General features: G+C 40.0%; 1 protein-coding gene across 2 annotated transcripts in view; it reads left to right on the plus strand.

Moving 5' to 3' along the window:
* NASP (nuclear autoantigenic sperm protein) overlaps window positions 1-17,989 on the plus strand; it is a 30,443-nt gene extending 12,454 nt beyond the window's left edge. The window contains exons 3-15 of one of the 2 annotated variants that reach the window (XM_019749401.2): window positions 4,590-4,700; window positions 6,750-6,830; window positions 7,639-7,748; window positions 8,433-9,446; window positions 12,981-13,060; window positions 13,436-13,521; window positions 13,634-13,707; window positions 14,051-14,239; window positions 14,351-14,517; window positions 15,230-15,286; window positions 15,562-15,639; window positions 16,493-16,621; window positions 17,114-17,989. In XM_019749401.2, coding sequence (XP_019604960.2) covers window positions 4,590-4,700; window positions 6,750-6,830; window positions 7,639-7,748; window positions 8,433-9,446; window positions 12,981-13,060; window positions 13,436-13,521; window positions 13,634-13,707; window positions 14,051-14,239; window positions 14,351-14,517; window positions 15,230-15,286; window positions 15,562-15,639; window positions 16,493-16,621; window positions 17,114-17,194 — 2,257 coding nt within the window. In that variant the 3' untranslated portion in view covers window positions 17,195-17,989. The remainder of the gene's footprint in view (window positions 1-4,589; window positions 4,701-6,749; window positions 6,831-7,638; window positions 7,749-8,432; window positions 9,447-12,980; window positions 13,061-13,435; window positions 13,522-13,633; window positions 13,708-14,050; window positions 14,240-14,350; window positions 14,518-15,229; window positions 15,287-15,561; window positions 15,640-16,492; window positions 16,622-17,113) is intronic. The other variant, XM_019749402.2, reaches the window with a different exon arrangement.
* Window positions 17,990-18,783: the final 794 nt, after the last annotated feature.

Here is an 18,783-nt window from a genome sequence, read left to right on the forward strand (position 1 = left end):
TAAGACCTAACCAGAAAATAAGCCCTAGCATGATTTTTTAAGAATGCTTGTAATATAAGCCCTACCCCAAACATAAGCCCCAGTTAAGATCGTCAGTCAGATGGATGCATTTAGTACATCCATTGTAACACATGGCGGACATATTGAATTATAAAATAAATAATATTGACATTAATACTTAAATGATAATATAATTTATAATTATTTGTAAATACCTAAGCGGGCGCCTTTGGACAAGAGGTAAATGCCTATGTAAACAGATGAACTCGAGACTTATTGCCGAATGACCAGTTGGAGTACAGACACACGCACGAATAACATGTGCGCTTGATAATGAATGGACTTGACTGTGTCTAATATGAATCTTCATAATTCAATACATCGTGTGTTGTAACGGACGTACTTAATACACTGGTATGGAATAAAGAATTGTTTTCTGAATTTTGGTGCCTGCAATTTTTCATCGCTTTTGTGTGCACCATCATTCTTAACTGTCATCATTTTTGTTGCCACTCCTGTCTCGTAAATCTTCAATTAACACTTGATTTAATGGTAATTTAAAGGGAATAATATTTTGACCCCCACGCGAGGTAAGTCCAAAAAGAAAGAGCTATTCCGTCAAGTACAAGAAAGGAATTGTGGGGGACTCCCAGGGCAAGAATCTTATGAAAGAGAAGAAGGTAGATCTCCAAATGGTCTGAAAACGGTGCGCAGAGTACGATAACCTCAGTCAACAGGTGGACAAAGGGAAATGCTAAGAAGCACAAATATGGATCAGGTCGGCAACCATTATTTCCTGGGCTGGAAGACATCATCTGTGAATGGATTGCTGACAGGAGAGCAAAGGCTTTGGTGGTTCGTAGGGCTGATATTCAAGCATTTGCCCTTGCAATGGCACCACAGTTAGAAATATCTCCAGAAGACAAAGCATTACAACACTGGCTGGATGGCTTCCTTCAGCGATATGAACTGTCTCTAAGATCGATAACACTGTTCAAGCTGGAAGATACTGAAGTTATGAAACGTGCACTTGCATTCAAGTCCTTTGTTGATGGCATCGACTTTTCTAAATACCAGCTCTCCAACATGATTGCTATGGGTGAAACTGCATTGTTTATGGGCCAAGGATCTCAAAGGACAATTGATCAGAGCGGTGCCTCGTCAATCTACATTCCCTCCACTGGTTATGAAAGTGCATGTGTTACCTGTATTTTAGCAATTCGTCTGAATGGACAGAAAGCCCCACCTCTAATCATCACTAAGGGAAAGAAAGATAAGGTTGAACGTGTTCCAGGCGTTTATGTTCTTGAAACCGAAAGAGCCTGGTGCACACAAGCAGTTATAAGGAAGTGGGTCGATTTAATGCTGCCACTTGTTTTGCGAGGTGGCCAAAGAGGTCTGCTAGTCTGGGATTCAGCCAGCACTCATCACGCTAAAGACGTGAAGAACTTCCTTGCAGAGAGAATAGATCAAATAATGATTCCCGCAGGAATGACTGCCTATCTCCAGACTCTTGATGTTGCAATAAACAAGCCATTTAAGGACTATTTGCGCATGGAAATCAATGACTACATTGAAAATAGAACAGAGAGAAATCAGCGTGGAAACTAGGAAGCCTAGTGTGCAAGAGGTTGTGACTTGGGTGAAGAATTCATGGGATAAAATCACAGAGCTGTGTTGCCAATGCACTACAAGCAGGCTACGTGGACAAGAAGTGCTCATTTAAGGAGAGTTCTATTGCTGGATTTGAGAAATTGGGGCCAATGGTTCTATAGGAAATGGAGTCACAAGAACTTCAAGCCAAAATTCGGGGTTTGGAGAGAGATGATGTTCCAGAAGAAGACGACATGACTATTTGAATAAATGTAGATTGTTGTACATGAGTAAATGTAGATTGTTGTACATGAAAAAATAAGACATCTCCTGAAAATAAGCCCTAATGCATCTTGGAACAAAAATTAATATAAGACCTGGTCTTATTATCTAGGACATTAGTAAATTCCAAAATAAGTACATTCAGAATCTAACCATTTCTACTATTTCCTGAGTCTTAGCATAGATTCTTACTAACAGTCTTCTCCTTCTATTACTGCTTTGTCTTATAGTCTCTTCATATAGGTTCTACTCAAATGATGCTGCTGTCTCCCTTCCCCTCCCTCGTTTATATTCTATAGTCTTCCCCTAGCTTACTCTAACCACAAAAGTTTTGTTTCTCGAATACTTCAAGCAAGCTCCTATTAGAACTTCACACTTGTTGTCTGTGCTCTTCAGTGTTCTTCCCCTATATTTGTATATTTGTATGTTATATTTGCTTCCTCACTTTCTTCAGTTCTCTGCTTCAATTTTACATTGTCAGTGAGCCCTTCACATACCACTCTTGTTAAGTCCACAATGCCTTGAACTCTGCCCAGCAATTTTAGGTGCCAAAATATTGGTAAATGGAATGTCAATTAAAAGTAAATTAAAAAAAGATTTACCTTTGCAAATAACTTGACTTCTATTAATGGAACTTAGACATCACTGATTCTTGCCCTTCCTCCCAGATTTTTTTCTTAATATTTTTTACGATTTTATAAAGGTGTAATTGACAACAATAAACTACATATTTAAAGTGAATAATTTGATGAGTTTTTTAATATGTATATACCTGTAAACCATTATCACAAGACAACGACAGTCATCACCTCAAGGTTTCCTTACGCTCCTTTCTACTTCATTCCTTTTCCAGGCAACCACTAATCTGCTTTCTGCCATGGTAGAAGAGTGCATTTGGTACAATTTTATCTATGTAGAATCATACTGTGTTTATTTTTTAATATAGCAGCTTTGATTCAGCATAATTAGTTTGAGATTCATCCGTGTTATCACGTGTATCAATAGTTGATTCCTTTTTTGTTGGTATTTTATAGTGTAGTATATCACAATTTGTTTATCCATTTGGAATCCAGTTTAAGCCTATTAAAAATAATGCTGCTATGAATATTTGTAAGTTTTAGTATGGGCATATATTTTCATCTCTCGAATTAAATCCTTGAAATGCCTGGATGTCATATATGGTAGGTACATACCTAACTTTAAGAAACTCCCAAACTGTTTTCTAAAGTGATTGTACCATTTTACATTCCTATCAGCAAAGAGTTCCATTTGCTCTACATGAACATCTTTTCATTTGCTTATTTTTACTATTTGCATATCTTAGGTAAGTGTCTGTTCATATCGGTTGCCCATTTTTATTGGGTTATTTCTTACTGAGTCGTAAGTTCTTTATATATTTAAGATACAAATTCTTTGTCAGATCAGTTTTGCAAATATTTCTTCCAAGTCTGTGTGTTGCCTTTTTTATTTTAATAGTCTGTGTAGGTTATTGGTCCCCCTTTTTATAGTTTGTGCTTTTCTGTCATATTTAAGAGGTATTTGCTAAACTTAAAAGTTAATCAAGATTTTCTTCAATATTCTACAAGTTTTAAAATCTTAGATTTAGAAAGTCTATAATCTGTTTACGTTAATTTTGGCTTAGGACCTTGTCAGAATTTCAGTTGGCCACAGTGAATCTTTTTGTATTCTGTTCCATTTGATCTTTTTGCTTTTATTTATGCTATTACCACATTGTCTTGATCTTTAAATCACTGCCTTTTGTCCTGTTTGCCTAAATGTTTCTTGATTTAAGTTTTCTTTTAGCTAGTACAACTTGCTGTATGAATTTATGGTTCTTTTTTTTTTTCTTTTTTAAGTTTTTATTGGGGAAGGGGAACAGGACTTTATTGGGGAACAGTGTGTACTTCCAGGACTTTTTTCCAAGTCAAGTTGTTGTCCTTTCAGTCTTAGTTGTGGAGGGTGCAGCTCAGCTCCAGGTCCAGTTACTGTTGTTAGTTGCAGGGGGCGCAGCCCATGATCCCTTGCGGGAGTCCAACCGGCAACCTTGTAGTTGAGAGGACGCGCTCCAACCAAGTAAGCCATCCAGGAGCTGAGCGGCAACTCAGCTCAAGGTGCCGTGTTCAATTTTAGTTGCAGGGGGTGCTGCCCACCATCCCTTGCGGGACTCGAGGAATCGAACTGGCAACCTTGTGGTTGAGAGCCCGCGCTCCAACCAAGCCATCCAGGAGCTCAGCGGCAACTCAGCTCAAGGTGCCATGTTCAATCTTAGTTGCAGGGGGCGGAGCCCACCTTCCCTTGCGGGACTCGAGGAATTGAACCAGCAACCTTGTGGTTGAGAGCCCACTGGCCCATGTGGGAATCGAACAAGCAGCCTTCGGAGTTAGGGGCACAGAGTTCCAACCACCTGAGCTACCGGGCCGGCCCCTACGGTTCTTTTATAATTCTTTTTATTTGTTGCTTAATTAGCAACTATTTATAGTAACATACAATATAGGCTTTGTGAGCAGATAAACTTTTAAGAGAAAATATTCTAGTCAAGCTTTGAAAATGTTGCCTTTGAGATTTCTTTTGCTTTTGTAGTGATAAATGTGAGTTAGCTAAGCCTTGCCAGTGTAGTTCACAGGCTTAAAGAAATTATGGTTTAAATGTAGCAGGTATTCAAAAAATGTTGACTTAAAAAAATTTGACACTTGAAAAAAATCTTTTTCTTCCAGTTTGGATGTGGATAGTGAAGCTAAGAAACTATTGGGTTTAGGACAGAAACATCTGGTGATGGGGGATATTCCAGCAGCTGTCAATGCATTCCAGGAAGCAGCTAGTCTTTTGTAAGTACTGTGTTTTGCCATGATGTGATATATGTTCCTAATAAATTTGAATCATAAAAAGTTGTGTTTTGGGGAAAAGGACTAAAGTGCAAGAGTTTAAAAAGATGATTATTTTTCATGTACAAGTTTATTTCTATAACTAAAACTTACATATGTACGAGTATGTAGGTTTTATAGAGCAATTTGAGCCTTTGATTTTTCCGAGTAACGTAATTTGTTTTCTGGTCATCACTCATTAGGGTGACCAACTTGTCCTGGTTTGTTCTGGAAGTTTTCTAGTTTCAGCACTGGAAGTACTATGTCGGGGGAAATGCCTCAATCCCAAGCAAGCCATGATTGGTTACCCTATCACTAATATTATTATTGGCACAGTATTTTTCATAGATTCTTAGTATCTTTGTTATGTTGTAACTGCTAGGAAGTTTAGGAAGTTGGTAGTTACCACCAGGTTACCATATATATAATATCTATATCTTGGGGAAACAGGTTGGCTTTAGTGCCTCAAAATTGATTTATTTTAGTCAAAGACTTGAATGTACCACTGTACTTTCAGAGCGAAAAAGTGTAAATTAAATATTCAAGTAATAGCCTTTCAGCCTATGAGTTGGTTTGAGCTAGTTTCCTCTAAGATAACTTTTACCAATAGCAACTGAAGTTAGTTATGTTTCTTAATTGGTTGATTGGATTATATACAGTTGTATTGAAGAAATTTTCCTTATAAAAGAAAAGCTTATAGTAAAGCTGGGTTTCAGGTTTGAGGCTCATTGTGATTAAAAGCCTTCTTCATTCCTTCTATTCAGTCAGTCAGGTCATAGCAGTCCATTCTTTTTCCAACCTCTCACTTCCCTTTCCAACATCTAGAACAGAATCTTATTCCTGGATGCATCTGATTCCTGGCCAGCCTCATCTGCAGTAAACTTATCTGATTCCTGGTTAGCCTCTGGCCTCTTCATTTGTCACTACCCATGTCTGAAGAACTGGTATTCAGTGGTGTGCTGGGGTAGAGCCCACATTTTATCTAATGCTAGGTATTTAGGTATTTTGTATAAAATTTTATGGTTATCTTACAATGTAAAATGTTAAAAATCTAAGTAATATTAAGCACAAAGAAACACACTTAGCTTCCTCTAGATTCCTGAAGCGATTGGTATTTTTACTTTCCAGCCATTAAAGGAATTTAGGAGGAAAATTGGGGATGCAGTATTCTAATCTAGTAGATTACCCTTAAACATGGTCTTCATCATAATACTTCCTGCTTTGTTTCTTTAGTTACTCTCACTAGACTCTCAGGCTGGTAGTTGACCTGACTTTGCATGACTTCTGCCAATCCTTTATGCCATGAAAAGCAGTCTCCTTACTTTACTTAAAGTACCTCCTCTTTCCCTTTGATCACACTTGTGTGATTTTTCACCTTCCCTCTTCCCTGTCTAGATATTAATAGCTAAAACATATATAGTGATATCTGTATTTCTAAGCATTGTTTTAAATGCTTTTATATACATTAACTCCTGCAGTAGCTCTTTGAGCAGTTCTTAACATTTCCATTTTGCAGATGAGAAAACTGAGGCACTGTGAGTTAACTTGACTAAGGCTATACAGCTGGTTAAAGGTTAGAGGTGGGATTTGATCCGAGGCATTCTGGCTCCAGAGACCATGCTCTTCACTGTGTCATGATGCCTTTCCATGGACCTTACTCATCCTTTAGGTCTCAGCCAAAGGTCCTCTAACTATTCTGGCACACATAGACACCCATCTTGTAGCGGAAGACGTACCTGTTAATGTAGTTTGGCTCTTACATTATATATGGTAACTAGCAAATCTATGTCATTTAGAATATACAACATATAGATGAAGAACAGGCAGTATTCATGCATTGTTTCTCAGGTCAATGTCCTTTTGATATTGATTAGAAAGCAAGACGGAGAGGAGAGTATTGGTTTCTTAGAAGGATGTGTTACTGGAGAAATGTCATTTTATAACTAAAGAACTAGAAATAAATGTTTTAGGCTAGATGTTAATTCAGATCTTAAATGTTTATTCTCTTTGTAGAGGTAAGAAGTATGGAGAGACAGCTAATGAGTGTGGAGAAGCTTTCTTTTTCTATGGGAAATCACTTCTGGAGTTGGCAAGGTATGTCTTTCAAGCTGCAGTTTATAAGTATGATGTTTTGTATCACGATAATGGTCTATTTAAAACGAGCATGAAATATTGATGGAAGTTTTGAAAGGCACTGATGCAAAGAGTAAAGTTATATACATAGTTTTTGTTTTGAATTTGGGGTTATTAGAAACAGACCTTTCCATTAGTGAACAGTCAATAATTTAGCAGAGTCCAGTGTAGAGAGAGAACCTTTAAAAAGCACCCTCAGCTAGTCTAAAATATTCATCCTTAGCAAGGACTGAATGAAGGACAATTTGAAAGCACTAGAAAGTGAGAATGTCTAGTAAATAAGACTCATAAGTAGTCTTAACTGTTGGGAAGTTGTGTTTTTCACCAAAATTTATTAATAACCAGAATAAAATACATTGAGGTTACACAAAACCAGCAAATTATCCGCGATCTATTTAATCTGAGTTCTGGTAAGTTTTCCAGTTTTGTAGAGCATTCTGATGATTTCATGAAAATCTTGCCAGAATGTGTTTGGCCAATTAGGGAAATGTGAGTGGATGTGAAGTTTGGGAGATAATGGCCCTACTTAAAGGAAATCTCTAGTGATCTTGTTCTTTTGATGAGTCATCTGAAGGGTTTGCTTATTTCCTTAACTGCTCTCACAGCCTTAATTTATATTAGAAGTTTTGCAGGAGTACTTACAGTTTTATATTCTCTGCATTTGCGTACCCTTCTGTTGCGTTTATAATAAGACTAAAATTTCTGTCTTTCAAAAATTGTTAGGTTCTAGCCATCATACCTTTGGTACTGTTTCCTTTTGTTCTCCTAGAATGGAGAATGGTGTGTTGGGAAATGCCCTGGAAGGTGTGCATGTAGAAGAGGAGGAAGGAGAAAAAACAGAAGAAGAATCTCTGGTAGAAAATAATGATAACATAGATGGTATGTGGAGTTGCATGTGGCATTCAAGAGATGCGACGTATATTTCTTGTGTACAAGTGATGGAAATAGGGCTCTTCTTATCCTGTACGGTCACTCTAAGATGCTTGGGTGATACGTACATCTGGTGGAGACTGCAGTGGAGGTAGCTGATTAGTAAAATTGACTGCAGGCTTTTGTGAAAGGATAATTTCCCAAATAAATCTGTTGTTTAAATTGATGTTGTAAATATTACAGTAACCCTAAACATATTTCTGATGCAAAGTTTTAAGTCTTTGCAGCTCAGTTATTTTAATAGCAATGCTAACAGAGTCCTTTTACATTTTTTGTGTATAAGAAAATTAAATTTCTAAGCTGAGTTTGGCTTCTAGAATTTTACATATCAGATGGAGGTCTATAATGTTTGGAGAATATTAAGCTTGGCATCTCTACCTAACTGATAATCAGAATGCTCAAGTAAAACAATACCTAATTTAAGGAGCTTGGGTTTCTTTCGCTATAAGTTGCTTTGCTAGCTGGGACTTATCCCTTTGCTTTTCTCAAAGGGGCAGATAATTTATAGGCCATCTGCTAAAACTTAAACCAGGCTATTTGAGGGTTTAAAAGGAATGTATTTTTAGTTTCCATTTATGCTTTTATCATTAAACTCGAAGACATGTTTATGCTTCATGTTCTTTAACCATGTAGAGGAAGCAAGGGAAGAGTTGAGAGAACAGGTTTATGACGCCATGGGAGAAAAAGAAGAAGCAAAAAAACCAGATGACAAGTCTCTGGTAAAGCCTGAAATTGATAAAGAACAGGAGACTGAAATGGAGAAGGGTGGAAGAGAAGATATGGATATAAGTGAGCCTGCAGAGGCAGAGGAAAAAGTTGAATCAACCCCAGATCAGTTAACTGAAACCACTGAAGAGGCAAAAGGAGCAGCAGCACCAGAAGAACTGAATGAAGCTGAGGCTGCTTCTGGGAAGCCAGAGCAAGAAGCACCAGATGCTGAGGAGGGAAAATCGATTTCTGCAACTGACATCCAAGAAGAGTACAGAGAAAAAGGAGGCCAGGAGAAGCAGGGAGAAGTAATTGTGAGCATAGAGGAGGAGTCAAAAGAAGCTTCAGAAGAGCGGTCTGTTGTGACTCTAGAAAAGCAGGGCACTGCAGTGGAGGTAGAAGCAGAGCCTATAGATCCAACAGTCAGTCCAGTGGATGTGGGTGGGGATGAGCCAAAGGAGCAGGTAGCTGCCTCTGAAAACGAGCCAGGAAAAGCTGTTCTTGAGCAGCTGGTAGGGCAAGAAGTGCCTCCTGCTGAAGAGTCACCAGAGGTGACACCGGAGGCTGCAGAGGCCTCAGCTGCAAAAGCTGGGTCAGAAGTCTCTGAGAAGCCCGGGCAGGAGGCCACATTTCTCCCTAAAGATGATGCAGTGAATGGACTCTTAGCTGCAGGAGATCAGACTCCTATTGAACCAGAGACTAATGCAGAAGGTTTGGCAGAAACAAAAGATTGCTCAGGACTAGAGGAGAAGGTCAGGGCAGAGTTGGTTCCTAATCAGGAGGAGACTAAGCTGTCCGTAGAAGAGTCTGGGGCAGCTGGAGATGGGGTTGAGACCAAGGTAGCCCAGGGGGCTACTGAGAAATCCCATGAAGACAAAGCTAAGATAGCTGCTAATGAAGAAACACAAGAGAGAGAAGAACAGATGAAAGAGGGTGAAGGTAACCGGGATATGCAAGAGCTGCAGTGGGTGGAGTACATTCTGGATTTGACTCACTAATCCTGGGTAAAAGTCAGCCTTCCATTCAGGATTTTCCGTCTGCCTTTGGATTAGGAAAGGGCTAATGAAAATGGGGCTAGTTTAAGAAGGTTCTGATAAGTTGAGCAAGTTAAATCAAAAGCAAGTCGTCTTTAGCTGGCTTATAAACTAATGCTTTTACTAACTGCAGAATAGGCCTCTGATTTCTGAGACTTGGCTAGCTCTCAGTAACTTGCTGTACCAAACTAGCCAGTAAAGATGGATTGGGGGGGGGGAGGTGGGGGAGGTAGGGAAACAGTGGGCTAGGCTGGCAGAGAATGCTGAATGGATGTTCACTTGCATGCCTCTGGATTGTTTTTACTGTTCACACAGTTCCTTTTTCTCTGCTTTAGGAAGCAGGATAAGAGCAGTAGAATCCACTGAATTGGTACACTTTAAGCAGGCATGCCATTTAAATGAAGACAGTTAGCCCTTGAATGTTGTATCACCAGAGTGAAAGAATTCTGGTGATTTTTTAATTTTAGTCTGCAGGAAGTATTTAGAGGCTTATTCATATTAGTTAAATTAGCCTCCTCCAAAAAATTAAAAAGCTTAACCATTAGCCCTCTTGCTGCTTTCTCCCCTCATTTCATGCTTGCTTTGGCTGCTAAACTGAAATTTTTGGTACTTAAAACATAAAGTGTGGATGCTTTCTTTGTAAAGTATTTAGCCTTAACTGTGATTCAATTTCATCAAGATATATAAGCCTCTAATTAGTAATTACATAATTGGCACGTCTGAATTGAGTTGTACTGTCATTTGAGGATTCTACTGTCTAAAGATTTATCTAACGTTGGTATTAATAACCACAGGTATATACCAGTTAATCATTATTACTTGATATAATTGACAGACTACTTCAAGAGTTCCCGAAAGTTTTAGATTTTCAAAGACTCATTATCAGTATTTCAGCTCATTCTGGTAAACTTCCTTCTACCTATGTGCAGGTCCCTGCACTCCAGCCAGCACAGGCGTGGTAACTGAAAGTGAATTGGCTACATGGTAGCACCATTGGGCTGCTGATGGGCTTTAGAAATTCTTTATGGAAAAAGCACACAACTGAATTCCTCAACTTAATTAAAAAAAAAACTCCCATGTCTTGTTCTTTATTGATAGTGAGCAAGAATAGTAAAAAGCTCTGCTGGCTCTCTTAAGTTGGACTCAAAATCATAAGCTACAGTAGAGATGTCATATTTCTCCAGTTTGTTCAAAACCTATTCAATTGGATCACAAGTAACATTCATTGTTAGTGCTCTCCCACATACATTACTTTTGTTTCCAAACGCTAGATCTGACTTGAATGTATTGTTCTTTCCAATGAATCTCACACTGAGAAAAGCAACTTTTATCCTTCTTTCCTTTATTTACCTCATATCAGGAATTCACGTGGCAAGACTAGCCTGCAGAAATCTTGTCAGTGGTTCTCTCTTAAAACCCTATTTCCTACCACCGCTTGGACTGTCCATATCCCTGATAAAGATCATTGGTCTTTCTTTCTAATTGTTAGGCTAGATATGATTGGTAAGTGAACAAAATTTTAATAGTGTAAGCAGAAAGCTCAGTCATGCTCAGATAAGCTCTCCTGGTCAATCTGTCTTGGTTACCTGACTTTATCCTGTGGGAGTGCTAGAAAACAGAATCAGCAGATTGCTTTTACTTTGCCATTAAGTGTCATTCTTGTGGTTTGCACTGCTCTGTACCCATATTGTTCTGAAGAGGCTATAAGATCAGAGAAATAGTATAAAACAGTGTCTCATTTCTCTGAAGGATAATAATAGGCATACCACAAAGAGTCCAATTTTAAAGAAGCTTGGAAAATATTTTAACAGCTCTCATGGACAACAGGGCATTTCCATTAATACCTGGTACAGGTTATCAGGTTACAAAGTGTTGTTTAAAGTAATGGCTTTCTCATTAACCTAGCTCCCTCCCTCTCCACCATTCCATAAAGGTGGTGCAGATTCCTCAAGAAAAACAGTGTTTTCTCAGACTAAAGAATTCTATTTAACAAATTTGATGTAAAACTGCAAATAATAGATATTATATCACATTAAATGTCATCTTCTAACATTCTGGTATGAGTAGGAACAGATACCAGATCATTTAGAACAGTGTCTAGAATAACAATGCCCATTTTGTCAATTTCTCCTGCAAATTGAGAAAGTAGTGGTTTTTTGAGTCTGTTAAAAGAATACGCAGATCTGCTTCACCTGACTTGAATATCTGCTGGAGGATGGACTTCATCGTCAGAGTCAATAAAACCACACAGCTAGTCTAACAAAAGGGAACTAAGTACACAAACCACTTGAAAATTTAGGTATGGAAAGATAATGGTGTGTGGTGGTGGGTATTTGTATTTCAGAAGTACTAAATTACATAGTCAATAGGAGAGAAGTGAGCCACTTGGTAAAACAGGGCTTGTTCACTATGGAGGTTAATTAGCTACTTATAATTGACTCTTAGAGGATGACTTTAGTTTGTCCTACTTGATAATACATAAAAATTTTATGTGCCTGTTCTCATCCGGAAGCAATATTGCTAGACTGATAAAAGTCCTTTTTAACCTGACTTCATGGCTCTTAGGCCTAATTTTCATATTTATATTCTCATGGTAGGTTGTTAGGAGACAAAGACAATATTTGAGCTCTTTTGCTTGTGTTAAAAATGCTTAATGACAGAGATCACAGGTAGGCACATTATATCCAATTCATTAATTGTACCCCTAAAAGCCCATTTTAATCACGACATTCTGAACTTTGGTGTGTAGAGCTATTTATTAGCAACCTGTCCTTAAATCCCGTTTTCTTGTGAGTGTATGTCAATATGGTAAAATATGGTGTCAGTATGGCTGCAGATTTTAACATGGTACTGGAGTGAAATAACTGGTGGTGGTACTGTTCACTCAAATTCTGTACATGCTCGAGCTGGCTGGAGTCTGTGGCATGCTCATTGGTGAGAGTAAGGGCTATGCTTTTCTTTCCATATGTTGTGGGAAAGCTAGTCTCTTGGGCATTCTTGCTCTGAATGGACTGGAGTATTTTAACTTTTGGTACTTTCTCAGTCTGTGATTAGTATTATCTAACAAGTAATCTAAAGGCACCAGAGAAACTGGCTTAAGGATGCCTCCAGTTGCTTCTGAGTAGATGGGAGCTTCTAGCCGGTGAATAAGAGGCAGTAGCTAATCTGTCTTCATCTGAAAGATGCGGGTTGACTTTTAGGAGAAACACTCAGCCTTTTGATTGTTGAAGATCTGAACCATAGACACTGTAAGATTACCCAATATTAGAGTGTAATCACTGGCCTTACATTTATATCGAGTTCAAATGTGACTGATGTGGCTTAGCATCTGGCCTGTCCTACCTCAGAATATAGGTTATTTCACAGATATTTATTGGAATCTCTGACTAGTCAGAAGATAGCCTTAGTATTATCAATACTGAGGAATTTTTGCTTGTAGAAACTGAGGGCTCAGAAGAGGAGGATAAAGAAAATGACAAGGCTGAAGAAACACCCAATGAGTCAGTTCTTGAAAACAAGGTAAATGATTACTTGTTCTGTATCATTGTCTGCTTTCTTATGTAGGACTGTGGCTTACTAGTATAGGTGTGATTATTATAGATAGCTATTTCTTGGTTAGGGATTGGGGATCCTTTATTCATGCCTAGAATGGAAAGATCCATTTGCTCTCAGGGACCCAACACTTCATTTTAAATATCACTGACAAAGGCGATGACTTGGAGTAGAAACTTTGTAGGGACCCATTGTCTAGGTGGTTTTAGGGAGAAAGTCTGAATTTTGAATCCTGTATCAGGTTTTTGTTGTTTTAAGCCATACTGAATGGTATATTTAGGTTTGTAATCTAAAGATGCCTGTCTTGTACTTCTAATGCCAATTATTTGAATGTATTTTTAGTCTCTTCAAGAAAATGAAGAAGAGGAGATTGGGAACCTAGAGCTTGCCTGGGATATGCTGGATTTAGCAAAGATCATTTTTAAAAGGTAAAACTTGGTGATTCTAGCTAGGCTCAGGTTGGGAGCTGGGTGGCTGAAAATAGAAACCAATTAGGGTTGGACAAATGCTTTTAAGGTTTCTGATCATCTTTCCTTTTAGGCAAGAAACAAAAGAAGCTCAGCTTTATGCTGCACAGGCACATCTTAAACTCGGAGAAGTTAGTGTTGAATCTGGTAATACATTTTCCATTTTTCTCTCCTAATGTTCCCCCCCCTCATCTTTTTCAAATTCTTTAACATCAAGCTTGATTGATCATAAATTGTGCACAGTTGGCTTTTAAAAGACTGTAGGTTTGGGTTCCCTGCAGTCCCTAGGACCATGAACAGTCTCCTCTGAATGATACTCTGATCAAGTCTTTTATGAGTTTGTTGTTGTTTTTAAAATATAATCAAGGGTCCTAGAGATGCTACAAAGAGATGTAAAACAGGCGTGTTCCACAGAATGGTCTGAAATTCAAAAGTACTGGACTAGAATACTAATTGCTGTTCGCTTGCTTGCTGTTTTTCTCTTCATTAGAGAATTATGTCCAAGCTGTGGAGGAGTTCCAGGCTTGCCTAAACCTACAAGAGCAGTATCTGGAAGCCCATGACCGGCTCCTTGCAGAGACCCACTACCAGCTGGGCTTGGCCTATGGGTATAACTCTCAGTATGATGAGGCAGTGGCACAGTTCAGCAGATCTATTGAAGTCATTGAGAAAAGAATGGGTGAGTTAGCACCAGCTGTTTTCACGATCTTGATGGATCCAGTTATTGACAAGGTTAAAAAGTGGATCCAGTTGTGGTAACTTACTGATCACTTCAGCCTGTTCTTTGTAGCTGTACTAAATGAGCAGATGAAGGAGGCTGAAGGCTCACCTACTGAATATGAAAAAGAAATTGAGGAGCTAAAGGAACTGCTGCCTGAAATTAGAGAGAAGATAGAAGATGCAAAGGAGTCCCAGCGTAGTGGGAATGTAGCCGAATTGGCTCTGAAGGCAACTCTGGTTGGTTTGGTTTCCTTTTGAAGTTTGATAATAGCGTGTTCAACTGTCTTTGAAGGCATCATGATATTGGTGTTCTGTTTGCTAGGACTCTTAGTTACAAATTGATTTCCAGGGAGTTGCAGGTCAGTTAGAATGTTAGAGCACTAGTTCTTCCTGTAGATTGTGTGTACAATGCTGAAGAGAATACGCTTGGGAGCCAGACTCTGAGTTTGACTTCTCTCTTTGCTACTTACTGTGTGTAACCATGGGCCTATTAACATTTCTTTGCCTTAGTTGACTCATCTGTAAAATGGGGATGATAGTATCTGTATGTTAAAATTCTTCTGATGGTATAAGACAAACAGTATTTGCATAACAATAGTAAACTATTGCTTCCATCACTTCGAACTCCTCTATAAATTAGTGAGGTATTAAAGCTTTTAACCCCGGATTGCCTGGCTCTGCTTTTGGGTGCTAGGGTGTAAGCTCTCTTTCTACACTGCAGGGGATGATAGGGTACAGAGGGTTTAGTTTAATACCTACACTCTGCCTGTATGCTAGGTGGGGGGTGGCAGGTGGCCCTATGGGTAGAGGTGGTTGGACAGTGTTGCTGTTCTATGGAGGCCACTAGTATTTGAGGTCTTAGTAAGTTGCTGGGATGGTGGGGACCTGTTGTAGGACTGACTTGGTGGATTCTATCCTGGGACCCACTGGGGTTTGTCATCTTTCACAGGTAGAGAGTTCGACTTCAGGTTTCACTCCTAGTGGAGGAGGCTCTTCAGTCTCCATGGTGAGTATTCAGGTGATTGATTTTTATTGGGGAACTGTTTTTCTAGGATCCATCAGTTCCATGTCAAGTTGTTTTCAATTTAGTTGTGGAGGGTGCAGCCACTGGCCCATGTGGGAATTGAAACGGCAACCCTGCCTGGTGTTATGAGCACTGCGCCTGAGCCACTGAGATAACCGGTCGCCCCTGATTTATTTTTTTTGGTCACTTAATATTAGGTCTCACTGTTTGTCTCATATATAGCTGTACAATGCTAACGAAGGCTTCCTTTTTGCCAGATTGCCAGTAGAAGGCAAACAGATGGTGCTTCCTCATCAAATTGTGTGACCGATATTTCCCACCTTGTCAGAAAGAAGGTAAATCCACATGCAGTCATTTCTCTTTTTTTTCTTTCTTTTTTGCTCCAAATAATGCATGAGGAGTACCTTTCCTAATAACTGGGTGCAAAGGTATTTGCAAAGGTGGTAATGATTTGCGAGTGAAGGTAGTTTTACTTGAATATCTCTTACAGAACAACTCTTGCTCAAGCACTGTCAGGAGAGCTGCTGGGGAGGATTGGTCAGATCAGCGCCCCCCTTAGGAAGCTGGCAGGTTTTCTTTGACAGTAATTCATTCATTCATTCAGCAGACCTGCTAATACCGTGTTTCCCCAAAAATAAGACCTAGCTGGACAATCATCACCTCTAATGTATTTTTTGGTGCAAAAATTAATGTAAGACCCAGTCTTATTTTCCTATAATATAAGACTGGGTCTTATGTAAGACCCAGTCTTATTTTAATTTTTGCTCTAAAAGACACATTAGAGGTGATTGTCCGGCTAGGTCTTATTTTTGGGGAAACATGGTAACTTGAATTCCTGTGAGTCTGCCTTCTGCCTATGTTTGTGATAGTTTTTTTCTCTTGTGGGAGAGTCTTAACTACTTTATTTCCTGATTCAAATGTAGGATTTCAAACTTGTGGTTTGGTTATTGTTCAGATCTACTCCTCACCCCACCGTTCCATTAGTGAGGCTGAATTTGTATGTAGGGCCAGACCGATTTATTCTGCAGAGTACAGGTTGGCTTCTCCTCCTGTGGCTAGGGAGAGACCCTTAGAGCTGTGAATCCTGTTTAGGATCTTTGCACCATGGGGAAGAGGGGTTAAGGAAGTGTTTTTGTCCTTTTAAAAACATTAAGCACTTTTGTGAAGACTTCATAATTATATCTTTAGAGGAAACCAGAGGAAGAGAGTCCCCGGAAAGATGATGCAAAGAAAGCCAAGCAAGAGCTGGAGGTGAATGGAGGCAGTGGGGATGCAGTCTCCTGTGGAAATGAAGTTTCGGAAAACATGGAGGAGGAGGTGGGCAGTTAAAGCAGGGCTTGGACTCGTGCCTCATTTCCCCTTGTTCTCAGGGCTTGGGGAAACCAGTTCTCCCAAGTGCATGTTCCCCACCTTGGGCCTGTTTGGATTACTTGAGTACAACCCTCATTAAAACAATGAAGTTGTGCAGGAAACAGTTTGGTTATGGAATGCAGGATGTCTCTCTGACAAATGTAACCTATATACATACCACAGGTCCCGCTCTAACGAATGTATGAGAAAACAATCGGCAAGATCATTGGGTCACTTCTGCTTGCTCCTTCCCTTGTAATGTATCAGCAATGGCTCTGTCAGCCCTATTACAGAGAATTTAAGAAATGGCTTTCTACTTTGGTCATTGCCCTGTTAGTGTAGGGAGCAAAGTGGAACTTAAGGACGTGCGTTTACTTCCTCTGAGGCCTACTTAGTTGTGTAAGCTAGAATGGCTTAAAGTAGGGTCACTTATGCCCAGGCTCCCTATTTATCTTCCAGGCTGAGAATCAGGCTGAAAGCCGGGCAGCAGTGGAGGGGACAGTGGAGGCTGGAGCTACAGTTGAAAGCACTGCATGTTAAGAGGGAGCAGAGCCTTCCTCCCAAGGGAAAGTGTTTTGTATATAATGTATTTTTTCACTTTTGGGGGATTCTTTTTGTATAACTTCAATAAAGATTGTAAGCAAAGGTTGAGGCTTTGATGATTTTTTTCTTAAATATTGGCTGAATCTGTGCCTTGGAGCACTCCGTGTTTTATATAGTGGCCAAAGGTACTTCCTCCCCTTCTGTACTGGTCTCTGTGGAAAATTCTGATTCAAATACCTGTCTGTTTAATGTGGAGCTGATCAAACCAAGTGTGGCTGCCGGCCCTTCGTCTTCCAATGGTGCTATATTTTTTCCGTTTCAAGTACTTGACTGAACCCAGCTGTCTTGCAAACTTTCAGTGGTGCTGTCCCTGGATGGGGGCTACAGAAACAAGACTTGGTGAAGATCTTGCTCTTTGGTGCTGATACTGTGTTACGGACTCTGAGCTGATGACAGCCTTTAAACCAGGCCTTGGGTGGTACCTGTGTTTTGTCTACCCAGTCTCCAACGGGGCCCATGATTCTGTCTTGGAAAAAAAACTCTGAAGAAAATGGGGGTGGAGCAGGTGTGATCCTCGAGGGAAACTGGTGTGCTGATTGTAGAGAATTGCGATTTCTGGTTTGACAGTGGCTGAGGGGCTGACTGTGATGGACACTGTGGTTGGAAGAATTTGGGGAGGCTGGCTGGTGGAGTTATATTGTTTTCTGTACAGAAAGTTTGAATTATATCAACACTTGGAATTGTTACCTGTCTGCAGTTTTGACTTCTCAAATAAAGATGCTACAAAGCGCTTCTGGTCTAGATTTGTGTTTAAAGATCGTAGAGTGGGATCCTGGGCCGCCTGGAGCATTTCTGTGTGGGACGTGTGGTTGGAAGGCGGAACCTGGCCAGCAGTTCTGGCTGCCCTGTCTAAGGGTGCTGGTCTCAGGACACTGGTACTAACGCCATGCCGTGGGCCCTCACCGGTGTCCAAGGTCCAGGGCTAGTGTGAGACTGACTGAGCCGCCTCTGACCTGATCCTTAGTTGAATAACCTGTGTGAACCAGATTCTGAATTCCAAACAGTGCCTGGCCTACATTACCCAAGGGGATTTAATAATTCTGACCCCTACAGGGCAACGTGACCACTTGGGACAAACTGTAGTTTAGAATCTGCTGTTTGAACATCCAATGTCAGGCAGAGGGGAGCTCTGCTTAACCCCAAGTCAGCCCCATTTTTCAGAGTTTATATGTTCTCTAGATAAGAGAAAATGGTTGGGGAGTTTTTCTGGGCTGGTTACAGTAATTTAGAGCTGTAGACGCGCTGTGAACGTTTTTCCTGAAGATGCCCTTGTAAGTTCTGAGGGGGATGGTGTCAGTAAGTCATGACATACTTTGCTCTCAGGCCTTTGACCTTGGGTTGACAGGGGCCTGGGGCAAGATTTCATGTGACCCCCACCCCCACCCCAACCCCTCCTTGGGAGGAACGTTGGTTTGGGGCCCTGCCCTCAAATCTAGGTATATAAGGCTACAGGAGCTTTTTGTTTATGGGGACCTTGAGGGCCTGGAAGGCATCCTGGAGGATGTCCTGAAAAAACTTGGAGTTGA

Source organism: Rhinolophus sinicus, linkage group LG06 (assembly GCF_036562045.2).
Source record: "Rhinolophus sinicus isolate RSC01 linkage group LG06, ASM3656204v1, whole genome shotgun sequence".
NCBI classification, from domain to species: domain Eukaryota; kingdom Metazoa; phylum Chordata; class Mammalia; order Chiroptera; family Rhinolophidae; genus Rhinolophus; species Rhinolophus sinicus.